The sequence below is a fragment of the Falco biarmicus genome, chromosome 8 (genome assembly GCF_023638135.1).
Source record: "Falco biarmicus isolate bFalBia1 chromosome 8, bFalBia1.pri, whole genome shotgun sequence".
Lineage (NCBI taxonomy): Eukaryota > Metazoa > Chordata > Aves > Falconiformes > Falconidae > Falco > Falco biarmicus.
This window is the reverse complement of record NC_079295.1, coordinates 64021356-64036337: the sequence shown is the minus strand read 5'-3', so window position 1 is coordinate 64036337 and position 14982 is coordinate 64021356. Positions and strand designations below refer to the sequence as shown.

Genomic DNA, 14982 nt, shown 5'->3' with positions numbered 1-14982 from the left:
ATTTCTATGCATTTAAGAATATATATATTTTTTTCTGTAGATTGCAAATCAAAAATAATGATTAATTTAATTTTCACTTGAATCCCCTGGCATACACTTTGGAAGAATGATTTTCCAGTTCTCTGGAAATCTGCCCATGTTTCTGCTTCTCATTTTGCAGTGTTGTTGTGAAGAGCTTGATTGATCAGTATTTATCTTCTGCAGGTGTTAAAAAAAAAAAAAAAAAAAAAAAAAAAAGAGAAATGCAGGTCCACAGCTTTCCATTCTCTGTATCCTAAGCCCACTGATGTCCCCAGCACCTCTGTCCGCTCAGCAGCGTGCCCCAGCGTGCTGGTGTGTTGCCCACACCCCTGGGTCAGCCCTCGGGGGTGAGGCTGGGTAGCCCACCCTGCCGGGACTCCTGTGCCACTGGCCCCTTTTTCTTGGAGAGGAGCACAGCATTTTCCTGCCTGTTCTTAGCAGATGCAGTGATTTCCAGACCCTGATCTTCATATAGCTTGCAGGAGTTTCCTACTCTTGAGAACTCAACCTCTGTAACATCTACCAAAAAGCTACACAGGCAGGCGGCACAGATGCACAAGGCATGATTGCTTGGGAAACTGCTTTTATACTTACTGCAGGGAAGCACCATGCTCCATGGGCTGCTGGAGCAGCTCTTGTAGGTTCACCTGGGCTCTCAGGATTGCCTAACACTTGGTCCTACCCCAAAGCATCCTCAGTTTGGCCTCCACTCGTTCAGGCAAGCAGAAGATGCCTCTCGACACCAAGGGAGCTGCTCGTGCTGCTCAGCCTGCAGAGAGCAAAGCCTGCGGATTAGGCTGAGCAAGGGGGGGCATCGTCAGCTTCCACCTCTGCGGAAGACTTGTACTACAGATCAGGTAGGCAACTGCTTTATCAACTCCACGTACAAACTCAAAATGTATTAAAAAGTTTTGTTGTTTTTTTTACCTTCATGCATTGTTCTTAGTGTTGAGATCTGAGCGCTTCAGAGTACCCAAGGTTTCACTGTGTGAAAGGAGCCTGTGGCTTTGCTCTGTCCCACAGTGGGAATTCCTGAAAGGGAAAGATAGAATCCAGTGCAGGATACGGACATTGCAGCCATGTACCCTGTGAGCGCCGGCTGTGCCAGCGCAAAGTGGCCAGACACAAACGGGAATTACAGGAAACCCAAGAAGCCATGCTTGCAGATACAGCAGGGCACAGTCTGTATGGGGTTTTGAAGTGCAAAGTAATTATTTTTTCAAGTCACATTTTTGCTGATATTTTTATTTCTAAATAAGAAATTCTCAATAGAGAAGGGTTTTCGAAATTATTTTTGCAAATGCAATCATGGGCCGGTTTCTGACTTTGTGCTTTTCTTAGGAACATGCCTGAAGTTCCAGAAATAGGACAACCAGGGATCTCATTTGCTTTCTCCCATCCAAACCAGAGATTTCAAATTCTGCAAATTAACTCTCACAGAGTAATGCTTTGTGAACCACCCTCCACTCCACTCTGCTGGAGGGCTTTGCCCATCACTGTCTGGCTTTTCCAGGGGCTGCATCAACACTCTGGTCTGTTTTCCATGTGTTGTTTTGACATAAAAGGCTTGGCTTTTTGTATAGCCTACATCAGGATATTTTTAATGACTGGATTTTAGATTTTCTTCCAATAGATATGTTCTCAAGGGCTTTTTCCAATTCTGAAGGGCTCTAAATACTTTTGCATTGTGTGAAACAATCTTAGCTATAGAGTTTGTAAACTGGAAATTGTAGAATAGGAAACAATTTTAGCTGTTTATTAAAAAAAACCAAAACAACAAAACAAACAAAAACAAACGAACAAAAACAAGCAGAAATAGACTTTAATGTGTGCTTTTCTTTGGTAGGACCAGATGTCCAAATGCTTCCCTGGGGAGAAGTGAGAGGCCAGGGTGGCTGAGCTCATATGACAAGACCAGCTTTCACCGTTGTACCAAGAAACAGTCAGCACTCAGAAGTGGGCCAAAGACACACAGATGTCTCCAAACCATCAGGGTACAATTTTTCATGCTGGCCATTCCAGAGAAGCAAACTATCCTTTCCTTAAGGATCCAACTGTAACCAATTGGATAAAAATTGCTTCCCAGTGGTTTCCCACAGTCTGCCAGTGGATATCCCTGAGTGCCGGAGGCTCCCAGCAGGAGGAAGGTGCTTACATCCCAAAATACTGATGGATCATGCCACCAAGTTAGTGCTGGAGCTGCTACTTGAAAGAGCCATTTAACGATGTGGAACAGGTTCCTCTGTTGCTTATGAGAACTGTCAAACCAGCCTGGCACCAAGATAAGGAGAAACTGCCATACCCGGGCTATTAACTGATGGGGATCACAGTGCGCCCGTTTCCATACGAACACACACAAGGCATGTCTTGACGAGGAAATTCAAACTTGAGAGCAGTGATACAGATCTGGCGTTGATTTTTTTATATATTTTTTTTTAAAAAAAAAACAGTATCAGTGCCACCTTTTTTTCTCTTGGAGTGGTAATTCTGGGAAAGGGCTTGTAGCAAGGGGCACCTGTTTCGCTAGGTTAACTCTTGAAACAAAACTACTGAAGAAGGTTAAAAATTCCCCAGCCCAAAAAGCTGCAGCTCCCCTGTGGCAGGATGGTTTTATTCTGGATTTCTCCTGGTGAAGGCTATCCTGGCTCTAACACTGCTGCTCTGCTTTGACACCATTAACGCTGTAGCCTGTCCAGGACACTGAACCTGCTGCAGATGGGACACAGAGGAAGGAGTCAGGACATTCACGCTGCTTCCAGTGTGTCATGGTGAGCTGAGCAGAGGTACTGAATTTGCATTAATGTCAGAGGTGGAGTAAGTAAATGAGTCTGAGGTCTCAAAGCATTTGAGAAACCTTCCAAAAGAAGTCTGAAGAGCTGCATCAAGGTGCAGGAGCCAGATCCGCTGTTTGTATAGCTGGAGGGCACAGTTTTGAATTTCCAAACCAGTACTAAGCACATCCCCTCCACCAGTGTGTGACCTGCTGGGTGCTGATGCAGAGAAACTTGTGCGATGCTGCGGGAGTATGACTACTTGTAGAGTTGCAGGGGCTAGACATGCATATTTGACTAGACACAAGTAAAATAACACGAGTAATTTCTGGGTTGTTGGCGTGTATTTACAACTGACATTAGTTTGTGGAGTTTTCTTGAGGTCTGGATCCATGTGTGCACCCAGCTGTGAAAACAGACACCTTGAAATGAAGCCCGCCTGGCTGAGCTGGTGCCTGCAAGCCTGTCTGGTACAACGTGTTAGGACAGGAGCAGTTGTGGTTGGCAAAGATGTCAGCCCTAGCTTCACCTCTGGGCTTCTGATGGCCTAAACACCCTCCTGTGCGTTGTGTTCATCTGCAAGTATTGGGAACGGAATTACTCAACGGCACCTGGAATCTCAAATACGGATTTTCACTAAAATACATTGTGTTCAAAATGTCCTGCTTCAGTGCAATAAATGTGTGCAATAATTACTACTTTTGTTTGGGGCCTTTATTTAGTTTTTTGAGAGGCTGAGTAGAAGCAATGTCAGTTGAGCTGGCAGGGCACAGGGCTCAGCACTGGAGCAGGACCTCAGCCAGGCTGTGCCACGTGGGTGCATGCCTGCACCCTAGGGCTGCCAGCCACGCAGCCGCAAACTCATCTGAATCCGAAAGGATTAAGCATATTTGCCTGTGCTGAAACTGGTTCACAAAACACCATTGCCCCTTCCTAATCTGAGGAAGCCAGAATAAAATTCTGGGTGATTTACAATTTTGCGAGGCTGTTGTATCCATCGTTGACTGTAAGAGCATGGCAAAGCCCCTGGCGCATCCCCGTGCCCTCCGTGCGGGGCTGGCAGGGGACCTGCAGGTAAAGCTCCTCTGAGCTGCTTCTGCACGGTGTGGCAGGAGCCATGCTGCAGCGGTGTGATCGAATTAAAACAATCTGCTTAGAAACATGCTGAAGAGAGAGACTGGCTCTGTAATCTTTATTCAAGCTGAGCTACATCTTCTTTTTGGCAATAAACCCTTTGAGGGTGCTGAAAAAGGGACAGTTCCATGACAGAAGGACGTGCAGAGCCCCCATGCCAGCACTGCAAGCAGCGCGTTTCAGATGGGGCCCTTGGCTCTGGTTTTTGTGCCCGGAGGTTTCAGCCTGGGCATTTGCTGCTTAACAAACTCCCTATTTTGGTGTACAGAAAGATGTGTCCTGGTGCAAAGGGGAATTCTTGGCTCAGAAGAGAAAAGAGGGTGCAAAAGCAAATATTGACAGTGTGGAGGTGGCCACACAGGCAGCGGGTGAAACGCTGCAGGCACAGTGCCCAGCACTGGGATGTGACATGGGGGCTTTGCCGGCTCCATGATGGGTTTGGTGTGTCTCCAGGACACCTCTACACTGCTGCTGATAATATTAATGACTTTCCTTAACTGCAGTCTCATAGAGTCTTCTTGTAACCTGATTTTCACCATGTATTACTGGTTTTCTGCATTGTTTGGGTTATCCAGTGCACTGGCTAAGTCGGAGCTCAAGAGCCTTTGAGATGGGGTTTGTTGGTATTCCAGATCGTTCTTAGTCAAGAACAGCCAGCTGGGTCAGATGGCCGTGCTTGTCAAGTGTCTCCATCTGAGTGCTCTTATAAATTGCAGTTGGGCTATTCCAGGTGGAAACTTGCTCAGAGTCTCCAATAGAAATATTAGTGTTTGTCGTATCATTTTGTTAAATTTTGGGTATTGTAGTAAGTGCTTTTGGTGCATGTTACTGCACAGAAATGACTGCAAAAATTACATAAAATATTAAGTTCTCTTTTTTGATTTTAAAACTTAACCATTTCTTGGTTTGGTTTTTGTTAAGCTTTTGGAAATTGTCTACTGGGTCATCTTTTAAAATCACTTTTTGTCTCCTTTCAGGAAACCCCAAAGGTGCTATGCTGACTCATGGGAACGTGGTTGCTGATTTTTCAGGCTTTTTGAAAGTGACGGAGGTGAATACCCTGATCTAGAAAATGTTGCTATGTGCAGAGTGTGTGGGTTAAGGTGTGCCCCTGCATGGGCTGGGAGTATGCTCTTGCAGATAGGAGGTGAAACGTCTTTTACTCAGAGGGCCAAATCCTTGGAAATGGGAGCAAGTCTGAGCTTACAGCACTGGAGGGCATTAAATCCCCTTTCCAGCACTGGCTCCTGGGCTCTGTAGGGCGCAAAGCGCTTCAGAGGAGCGGCACTGGCTCCTGTAAATCAATTAACTCCTTTTGAAGGATTAGGAGAGCAAACAAGCCCTGCAACCAGTGCTTGAGAAAAAGAGTACAGTGTCCGCTTGTGCTCTTGGTGTCCCGTCATAACCACACAATGCCCTCATTTCTGTCAAAGCTCTCTGCATATGGAGTGTGTGTATGTATAAGAACAGGCATGTTTTTTAAAAGAACGTTTAATTTCATTGATACTAAATTATATCTCGGTTTCTGCTATACATATTTTTTAAAAAGCATAGTACTAGCCAAATACCTATATAATCGGTTTCATGCGACGTGTAAGCTTGTGTTTAGAAATGATACAGAACACAGAATTGCTTTAGTACAACATATTAAGGATTTCATACGGCTTGTACCTAACAAATATAAAGAATCAATATTTTTTTTATTTAGTGAACAGGCAATTCTATAAGGTAGCCATGTAGACACAGGACAGACAATTTGGTACCTTCTACCCCTTGCTGGTGTTATCATCGGTGCGGAAAATACTGCACTCTTACTGTCTTAATCCTTGAATTTTCTGAGATTTCCAGAACACTCCTATAAAGAAACTTGGACACATGATGTGAGAAATCCCCCTGAACTCACGTGCTCACAGCTTGCGGAGTTTTGTTGGCTTCAGAGGCAGCGCGATGCGCAAATAAAAGCTGATGCATAGATAGGTCTGAGCTTCAAAGGGCAGAAAAAAACTAATTTAGAGGGAGCTGAGGGAACTTGGCATCTTCCAGGAGTGGCCCACAGAGATGGATTTAGTGTTCGCTGATGGCAGTGGGACTCTGTTTAATCTCAAAGGTATCAGATTGAGACGTAAGTCTGGTGTAAGGGGTTGCAAATTTGATAGCTTCTGTCACCAGAGTATTGTTGGCAAGAGTGTAAATGCCCATAGCTGATCCACACAACTGGGGCAACATCTAACCACAGTAATGAAATCGAACAAGGGTGCAAAATCCTTGAAAGCAGTATAAATTAATAAAATAAAAATACCTCAAGCTGAGTAGCACTGTAGATTTGCTGTTTACATGCTCTTGTGCCAGTTTTGCTTAGTTCAGTGATTTTTATAAATAGAAATTTTTTTTAAGTGAACCTAGAGCTTTATTATAAGGGTGTTCTCCAATGCCAAGAAACTGTTTTGATTTTACATTTAACTGGACAACTGTGCCAACCTGAAATACTATTCAATGTCATCATTTTGGTCCAATTTAAAACCAAATAATTTATTGTCTAGGCACTTAAAGCAGTGGGGGAAAAAAAGAGCAGCATAGCTGGTGATGCTACTGGTTTTACATTACTGTGCTTGCAGAAAATGAGGCCAATTTGAAATGATGTATAAATAGATCTGCAGGCCCTAATGGCTTAATTCAGACCGACAGACAAAATAATATGAAACTGGATGCTGAAAATGCCCACGTGGTCAATCATGTTTGACTTTACTAGGTAATGGTTGGGAGGGCATACCCAAATCTGACTTTCCCAGCTTTAACTTCAATAAAATATTCCCCGAGGAAGAACCTCCTGTGCCTCCATCCACCGCCATGTCCCAGGTCACGGGCTATCGATTCCATCACAGCAGTGGAGATGCAAAGTGGGTATAAACTGTTAATACTGTGAGCTAATAGATTTTATACCCATTTTCCACTAACCGCTGCCCTTGGTGCAAGTTACTGGGTAATCAAGCTTTCAGTTTTTCTAATCCATAATATTATGGCAAGCCTTACCCTTGGAAATGCAGGTCGAAAGGCTATTTTCCTTCTGGGGCATGGATCAGGTAAGGCTCTTGGGGCCCTTGTTTAGCCCTGTCTGCAAGAGAGCGTTAAAACCTTGGCAAACTGAAGCCTTTGGTCACTTTTATGTTTTGAATAATTTGTCCGGCCTTCTTTTTCCCCACTGCACCTGTCTGTGGGGCAGCGATAATGCCCCTAAAATCACATTTTAATCACTTAAAATTATGAGAAACACTAACAGAAGCCATTAATTGTTGCAGCTGAAAAAAACATCATTAATTTTTCCAACATCTTCTGATTCAAATCAATGATTAACCAAAGGAAAAGAAAAAATTCTCTAGCTGTGACTCTGGGTAACGCTGTGAATCTCTGACGGGCTCTGTGCAATGTGGAAAACCGATGTGCCCGTAGAGCCCCGCTGATTCCCAGGGGCTGCTGCAGGTTTGCACCAGGATCCTGTGGTCTGCGTGCGGCTGGGTGTGCAAAGCATGGTCTCAGCACCTCGTGGTAGAAAGCAGTGGATAAAAATGGGATTCTCTGTCAGGGTGAGCCTCCGTTTCCAGCGTGAGCTGTGTGGATACGATATGCCCTCTGCCATGGAGAGGCCTCTCCATTGCCCTCTGTGTACATCTCCGTGCTCTTTACTCCTCCTGCTAACTGAGCTTCATTGACACTGTGGCTTAACGCTTCACTTTGTATGCTGCACCCTTCCTCTCTTGACAGTCTTTACCCTTTTGCTCCTCTGGTGCCATTTTTCTTTTTATTGTTTTATGACTTTCTTGTTGTCTTCCTGTCAGTGTTTCTTTCCTTTCTGTCTCCCATGCCCTTCACCTGCAGAAAGTGATCTTTCCGAGACAGGACGATGTGCTCATCTCCTTCCTGCCTCTGGCTCACATGTTTGAAAGAGTTATACAGGTAAGAAACCTGCCTGAACTGACGAGGCCTCGTGGGGCTCCTTGTGTTTTCTTCCAGAGTCAGTGGTCTCCTACTTGTGAGGATGTACACATTTCCTATTTGCCTTTAGCACACATGTTTGAGAGAATGGTACAGGTAAGGTCCTAGTGTCAGTGGGAATCACCTTTTTCCACGCGGAAAAAAAAAAAAAATACTAAATAACCAGCGATATCTTGTAGCACTAAAAAAACTTGTACTCCAGAAGTGCCACGTGCATATCACCAGGGCCTGGTCTCTGGTCTTGGTGACATGGCCGTGAGTCCAGAGCGATTCCAGGAGAGTTTCCCAGGCTCTCCAGCTTACACTGGTGGCTCTGAGATTGGAAAACAGCCCTTCATCAACCAGCACCGTTTTGGGGGCAGCTTTTCAAAGCGCTCTAGGATCAGGTATCGGGGGAGTCAAAATAATTTCGTGATGTTTTCTCCACCAGCTAAAATCCTTTTATTGCGTAAATAACCAGATCTGCAAAAAACCTGCAGATATTGAAAAAGAGGAAACTAAGATCATGGTGTGACACACGTGATCCTCCTGGCAGGGCAGTGTACGGCAGGCAATAATGGGGAGCCAGCATCCCTTGTAATAATGGCAAATAGAAGTGCTAATGCATGCCGGCCCGTGGAACTGACCTTTTACATCTCTTTCTGAAAAGACCGGTGATGATTTGTGCTGCAGCCAGTGTGTTAGGCAAGTCAGATGGGACGATGGCCTCAGTTCTCCTGGCTTGAGAGCCTTCAAACTCAAAACTGATCCAACAGGGGAAGGCTGGATCTGGAGTCAGTTGCAGCTCTGTGCTTTCTCTGGGAGGACTGTTTCGGGCTGAAAGCATACTTTTTGAGTCAGACAAGCATCCGAATATAAGCCTCCCACTCCTTAGTAACATCTGTGCCAGAAATAATATATTCTGCCCTGTTAAAAATCTTGCAAATTGGAAGTGAAAGTCCATGAAAGATTTGGAAAATTACAGCACAGCCTTTCCTTCCTTGTAAAGCAAGTTGGTCGGTGTGCCACCACTCTTCAGGCAAACCATTTTGCAGGCAAGGAAGAATATAACTATTAAAAAGTCATCTGATAGGGGAAGGGGGTATGTGTGTGAAATTAGAAACATCTGAAATAACCTCATTGCACAGGATGTTGCCATATTGAAAGGGACAGGCCTCCAAAGGATGTTCAGGTTTATCCTCCCTGCTAAAAAAGCTCATTAATATAAAGGTATTTCTCCAAAATGCTAAAAAGTAATTTTCAAAAGCATTCTGAACGGCAAGCGCTGTTTCAGCATCCCTAGTTTTAGCCAACATTATTAGTTCCTGGAACTTACAGTCAAAATTATACAGATACATTCTTTAAAGCTAAAAATTTCTAGCAGTTAGTTTTAATTCCCAACAAGCACGCTGATTATATTTTCCCATTATTTTTTTTAATGCACGTGCAGTGTAAAACACAGGTTTGGCAGCATGATGTTCGTTAAACCCACATGACATAAAATTCCTGTGGTTTCAGCTGATGGAGGCAATCTCTAACTGGATGACAGAGCAGCAAGACTGCTCCAGTTACTGTTAGAGATTGTTAGGAGTAGCACAAAAAGACTTAGGTGTCTCTTAAAGAATTTTAAACTCTTTTAGTTATCTGGGGGAGACAAGCCCACCAAAGGGAGCTGATGTTCCCGGTCTACCCCTTGCAGAGCACGCTGGCCTGGGCTCAGGAAGGCTGGCTCGGCTTCCCGCATCACAGGTGCTGTGCTGAGGACGCCTTCTCCTGCTTCCACTCTGAAAGCAGGGTAGTGATGCTGGTCCCCAAATGCTCTCCAGGGATAAACCACCAGTTTTCCCAAGTTAGTGACTAGTCCTCTGCAGGGTTACTGACTGCCAGAACTGCTGCTTCAGCTGCCAGCTGGTGCATCACAGGCAGCCTCCCCTGCCCCATCCTGCACGTCCAGGTCTGCTCTGATCCCATCTAAGTGGCCTGTTTTCTTACCAAGTACAAAACTTCTGGATCTGTTGTTTCCATAGAAGTAAAGCACCTTCTACAAAGTGGGCTTCTATTTCTGAGATACAGGCTCAGGCACTGTATTCTTAACATAGTCTATGTTGTTGAATTTAAACAAAACTAAAGTATTAACATCTAAAAATCAGCTGCTGCTCAGTATGTTTTACGGTGTTTCTTAATATGCGTTTTTATTGACAGTAGGTGCTCATGCTGTGAGCTGCTGTGGTAGGTCTGGGCTTCAGAGGAGAAGTTCAGATCCAGAATCTGACCGTAACTTGGACTTCTCCACCCCCGTGTGCAGGGATAATAAAGGGAATAATAAAGGGATAAAGGGAAATCCCTTATAAAAGCTTTTGCTTCCTTCTTCTTCCAGAAACAGTGGCAAATTTGGTGAATGCTGAATTACCAGTACTGAGAAGTGCCCAAAGCTATCCATATATTTCTATTCAGTGCAAAATTTACTGTTACTTTTATATGTATTTCTGAAGCCCTGTTTTTCCTATCTCGGAGAGCAGAATTTCAGGAAGGGCACTTCTGCGCTTGGGAGGGATGCTCTGCCGTGGGAATTAAAAGCAAAGAGGTTACATGTGTTCTTTTTTCTCCTTGTCAGTCTGTAGTTTACTGCCATGGAGGGCGAATTGGGTTCTTTCAAGGAGATATTCGTCTCTTGTCTGACGATATGAAAGCATTGCGTCCAACCATCTTCCCTGTCGTGCCACGGCTGTTAAACAGAATGTATGATAAGGTGAGTTTAATTTTATCTTTTTGTAATCATAAAGTTTATGTCCCTTTTGTACTTAGGTGACAGAATTCCCTTTGTCACAGAGATTCCCTGAGCAGATGATACTGTTCCTGCTTTGCTGCAAACATGTTCTTACCCTGCATAACTGATACAGCTGCTCCGATCTGTAGGTCTGTATTATGTTGATTTACACAGACTGCAGACATGGCTATTCATGTTAATATGAAATTCCTCTGTGTTAGCATCTCGCCCTGTTCTCACTGAAATCACTAGTGACATTTCCAGAGATGAGGGATTTTTTTCATTACAGAAACACCAATCAAACCTGGATGCACCAGGACTTGTTGTGCCTTTCAACCAGTTCTGGAATTGGAATCTCTCTTTCTGGTGGCAATAACAGCTGAAAATCAGGAACTGCAAAAAGATTGTGAGGATTTAGGGAGTGTAAATGTGAGGTTGGCCTTTGGATCTAGAAATCTTTAAAACTAAGAGATGGTCTTGAAATGTGTTTAAGACAGGCATGTCTGGTCATCATGTTAAATCTGTTTGACCAGCTGGGAATATTTATTCCTCAGAAGATTTATCCTCAAAGATGAGCTTAAGGAAAAGCTACTGATTTACTTTTTCCCCAAGGTCAGGACCATTGGATCAGGGGTTCTGGTGCCTTATTAGAGGGATGGGCACTGGGGGTTTCTTGTTTGTGGAGGTGTAGTTCATGCTAGTGATGAAGCCAAGGTAAATGCATCCCCCACCGCCGCTTCAGCCAGCACCGATACCTGCTCTGGTGTTCAAGTTGCTCAGATGGCATGATTTCACTGAATCCTATCACAGAAATCATACAGAAATAGCAGTCATATAAATGTAGTCAAAGCCTATGCTGTCCTCCGCCCTCTTTTTGGCTCCCCAAGGAACAGCATGCACAATAGCAAATGGAGCGAAATAAACCACTCCTCCCCCCGCCCCCGCTGACGAAGCCCTAGCGTAGCCTCATGGCCCTGCACTGCTGACCCAGCTGTGCCCCGGTGGGATGTGCAGCTGCAGCTGTCAGAGCCACTGCTAACGTTTTCTCTCTCCCGGTGCCACCGCCGGCCACCCTGCGCTCCCGCAGATCTTCAGCCAGGCAGACACGTCCCTCAAGCGCTGGATTCTGGAATTTGCTGCAAAACGGAAAAAGGCTGAAGTTCGAAATGGGATCATTAGAAATGACAGCTTGTGGGATAAACTTTTCTTTAATAAAATACAGGTAAGCAATTTAAGAAGTGAGTCTGAAGTCCAAGAATTGTTATTTCTTGCAGCAGTGCCTGGTTCTCCTTGAAGCCAGCGTGGGCCGCTTGCCCCATGGTGAGCTGCGGGCAGCTGCTGCTCACGAGCAAATAGAGCGAAACATTGACTAGAAAAATGAAATGGATTGTGCCATTGGGTTGTTGTTCCATTAACTTTTGCCACATTTCTTTATGCATTTATTTTTAAACACTGTGCATAAGATGCCAAAATTTCAGTTCTGTTAGGATTTTCCAGTGGGGAAGGGAGAAGCACAAGGCAGACTAAGACAGCTTTTGCCACAACACCCCCTGTTTGCAGAACAGGACCCATTTTGTGCAGCTCCCGGCTACAAGCTGTGCCCCTGTCCAGGCACCGAGCAGGGATGCGATGCAGTGCGGAGGCACATGCCCTCTGCCCAGCGCAGTTGCCCAGAAGCAGGATCGTAGCCTCCAACATCAGGGCAGCTGTCACCCCCGCCATTTATTTGGGTGCTCTGCCCTGCGGGGACTGGGCTCAGCCTGTGCCCCACGGACATGTGGCTTCTCCCGGCTCAGGCCCAGCAACGGGCAGGGGAGAGGTGGCATCAAACCTCCGCCTGTCTCCTCCCGCTGCGGGTGGAATCCAGGAAGGCGGCCATGGGAAGAGGAGTGACTGATCAAAGAGATGTTGCTCCAAAGTTTTCTGCAAATTCTCCACAGATACAATTGGATTTAGGGCGGTTTCAGCGGGGCATATTCAAAACGGCTTTTTTTTCCTAGGAAAACAAGGGTGTAGAGAAAAATGCATGTGTAAATCATGGTTTAACAAGAGAGAAAGAAATCAGAATGCCCTGCTGTCTTCCACACATCTACTCAGTAAAAAAAGATAACATTGGCTTTAAACCAGGTTTTCCAGGCTCCGTACTGCTCTAGGAGGCTCTGATTACTTCGTTTTTTCAATCGGATAACTTATCTGGAGACATGCCACTTTATTTTTAACTAAAGAAACTGACTGTACTTTTCTTCCGCGGATTAGTTGTCTTCAGTGTGCAAAGATAGCAGAGTTCACACGGCGCTGCCGGGAGCGCAGACGCGAGGCGAGCCAGGCTGCATATTGATTCAGGATCTGGCGAGACTGGCAGGCTCAATCAGGAGTTGTTTTCTTTTGTGCTGGGCTTTCTTTTTACTCTTAGAACAAGAAGAAGGAAATGAGGGGGGTGTGAAAGAAGTAAACTGCAACACAGGAATTGATGTAACGCCTTCCAGAAATATTTGAAGGTCATCTGCCTTAAAAAAGGGACAGCATTATTTTAGATGGCTTGGGAGCCAATTCATTAAGAACGACAAGTTGCAAATAAGCAAAAAATTTGCTTATTATTGGGCAGGAGGTGGGGGGGAAGAGCCTGTTTTTTACCCGGGGTTCCCCAGAGTCAGATGTGCTTCTTGCAGGCTGAGGCTGCCTCCCCGCAGGTCTGCAGCCTACCCAGGTTTTGCCATCTGTAGTAATTTGTGATGCTTTCTTGTGTTTTCTCCTGCTATCAAACAGGCGAGCCTGGGGGGGTGCGTTCGCATGATTGTCACCGGTGCTGCCCCCGCGTCTCCAACCGTCCTGGGCTTCCTCCGTGCAGCCCTCGGATGCCAGGTGGGCTCACCCGGCTGCCCGGGGCTGTTCACTTACTGTTAGCTGGGAAAGGCACTTGCTCGTTTGCTGATTGACTGGATACCAAGCAAGAAATGAATTCCAAATCAAATGCAAGAATAAATGCAGTTTATTCTGTTACAATACAACCAAGGAAAATAGCATGCAATATGATAAAAGGAAATAGCACTCATTATTATGCACAGTATGATAAAAGAGCGATAAAGGTGAAGCATCAAATCATTCCTGCAAAGCGTTAGAGACTAGGGAAAGGATCCATCACCAATTACCACCTTAACATCACCCAGGCCCGCACTTGGGCTGGGAGCCCCATTGCAGCCAGTGCCAGGAGTCTCTGGGAACTGGGAAATTCCTGTGTGGTGCGTCCGCCTGTGGGTGAGGCTTCTGCCCAGTCCCAAAGCTTGCCTGCCTTTATACTCGGTGAAAAACAAAAATAGTTTATGCACCTTAGTGTATGTAAACTTTTAAGTTTAGGCTAAGTGCAGGCGCGCACTCTCTCATGAACTCCATAAGGCTCACACATGCCGGGGATGTTGGGCAGATGCACGAGTGTGGTGGAGTCACCACCACGACACAGCCACATGCAAAATTTATTGTTGGGATGGTCCTGATCATATCTTGCTCGTGCAGGGGGCTCAGGACAAATCCCACCTGCTCATCACAGTTGTCCTTGAGCTCCCCGAGCTCACTGTCTAAGTGAAGCGATTTCTAATTACAAAGACTTTTTCATTAGCAGTAATCAATTCAATCCATTTTCACCACACCTGCATTTAAGCAAGGAGAAGGGTTAGAACCTCAGAACTGCACTTAGGACGGCTTTGCCAGGACTGATGCAGCAGCAAGCTGCAGGGCTCGGGGCAGAGCCAGTGCCCCGCTGTCCCCGGGGCTGCCGCAGCTGTGGGGCTGGAGGGGGGGCGGCCAGCGGCCCTGGGGAGGGGGCAGCAGGCAAGGGCTGCTTTCGCTGCTGGCAGCTGCCAAAAAAAGCGCATAGACTCATCCCACCTGCCACTCAGCACTTAACTGAGTATGTGCAATTAAAAGTGCTTGCGCGTGTGCTAGGAACTTTGTTACACATGTTTTATTCTATATATAAATGGAGAAAGATAATCTTCAGATGGCAATTTAACCCACTTAAGATGTCCACTGCGTTATTTCTCTTTGACTACAAAGCCCAGGGCAATGAAAAGGCCTCATTCAAGAGCCTAAAATTAGGCAAAAAAATATTTAAAAGTTATATTTTCAAAATGTCCCACAAAAATACCTTTCCCCCCACTTTTGCTTCCATAGAGTAACATATTTCTTGACTCAAAAGCTAAGTGCTGAACTTGTCTTCTCACTTTTTTCAGCTCTGCAGAGCCATGGTCATTCATAGCCAGGTACATGACATTTTCTGCGCAGGAAGAGCTGGGGACGCGTCCCTGGGTTAGATGTGCTCCGTGC

At 45.4% G+C, this 14982-nt stretch overlaps 1 protein-coding gene across 5 annotated transcripts in view; it reads left to right on the top strand.

Moving 5' to 3' along the window:
• Nucleotides 1–14982, top strand: part of ACSL6 (acyl-CoA synthetase long chain family member 6) — a 60225-nt gene that overhangs the window by 33712 nt on the left and 11531 nt on the right. For 3 of the 5 annotated variants that reach the window (XM_056349090.1, XM_056349087.1, XM_056349089.1), the window contains exons 10-14: nt 4904–4977; nt 7935–8012; nt 10510–10644; nt 11750–11884; nt 13429–13524. In XM_056349090.1, coding sequence (XP_056205065.1) covers nt 4904–4977; nt 7935–8012; nt 10510–10644; nt 11750–11884; nt 13429–13524 — 518 coding nt within the window. Of the gene's footprint in view, nt 1–4903; nt 4978–7799; nt 8013–10509; nt 10645–11749; nt 11885–13428; nt 13525–14982 lie in introns of all 5 variants that reach the window. The other 2 variants (XM_056349086.1, XM_056349088.1) reach the window with 2 other exon arrangements.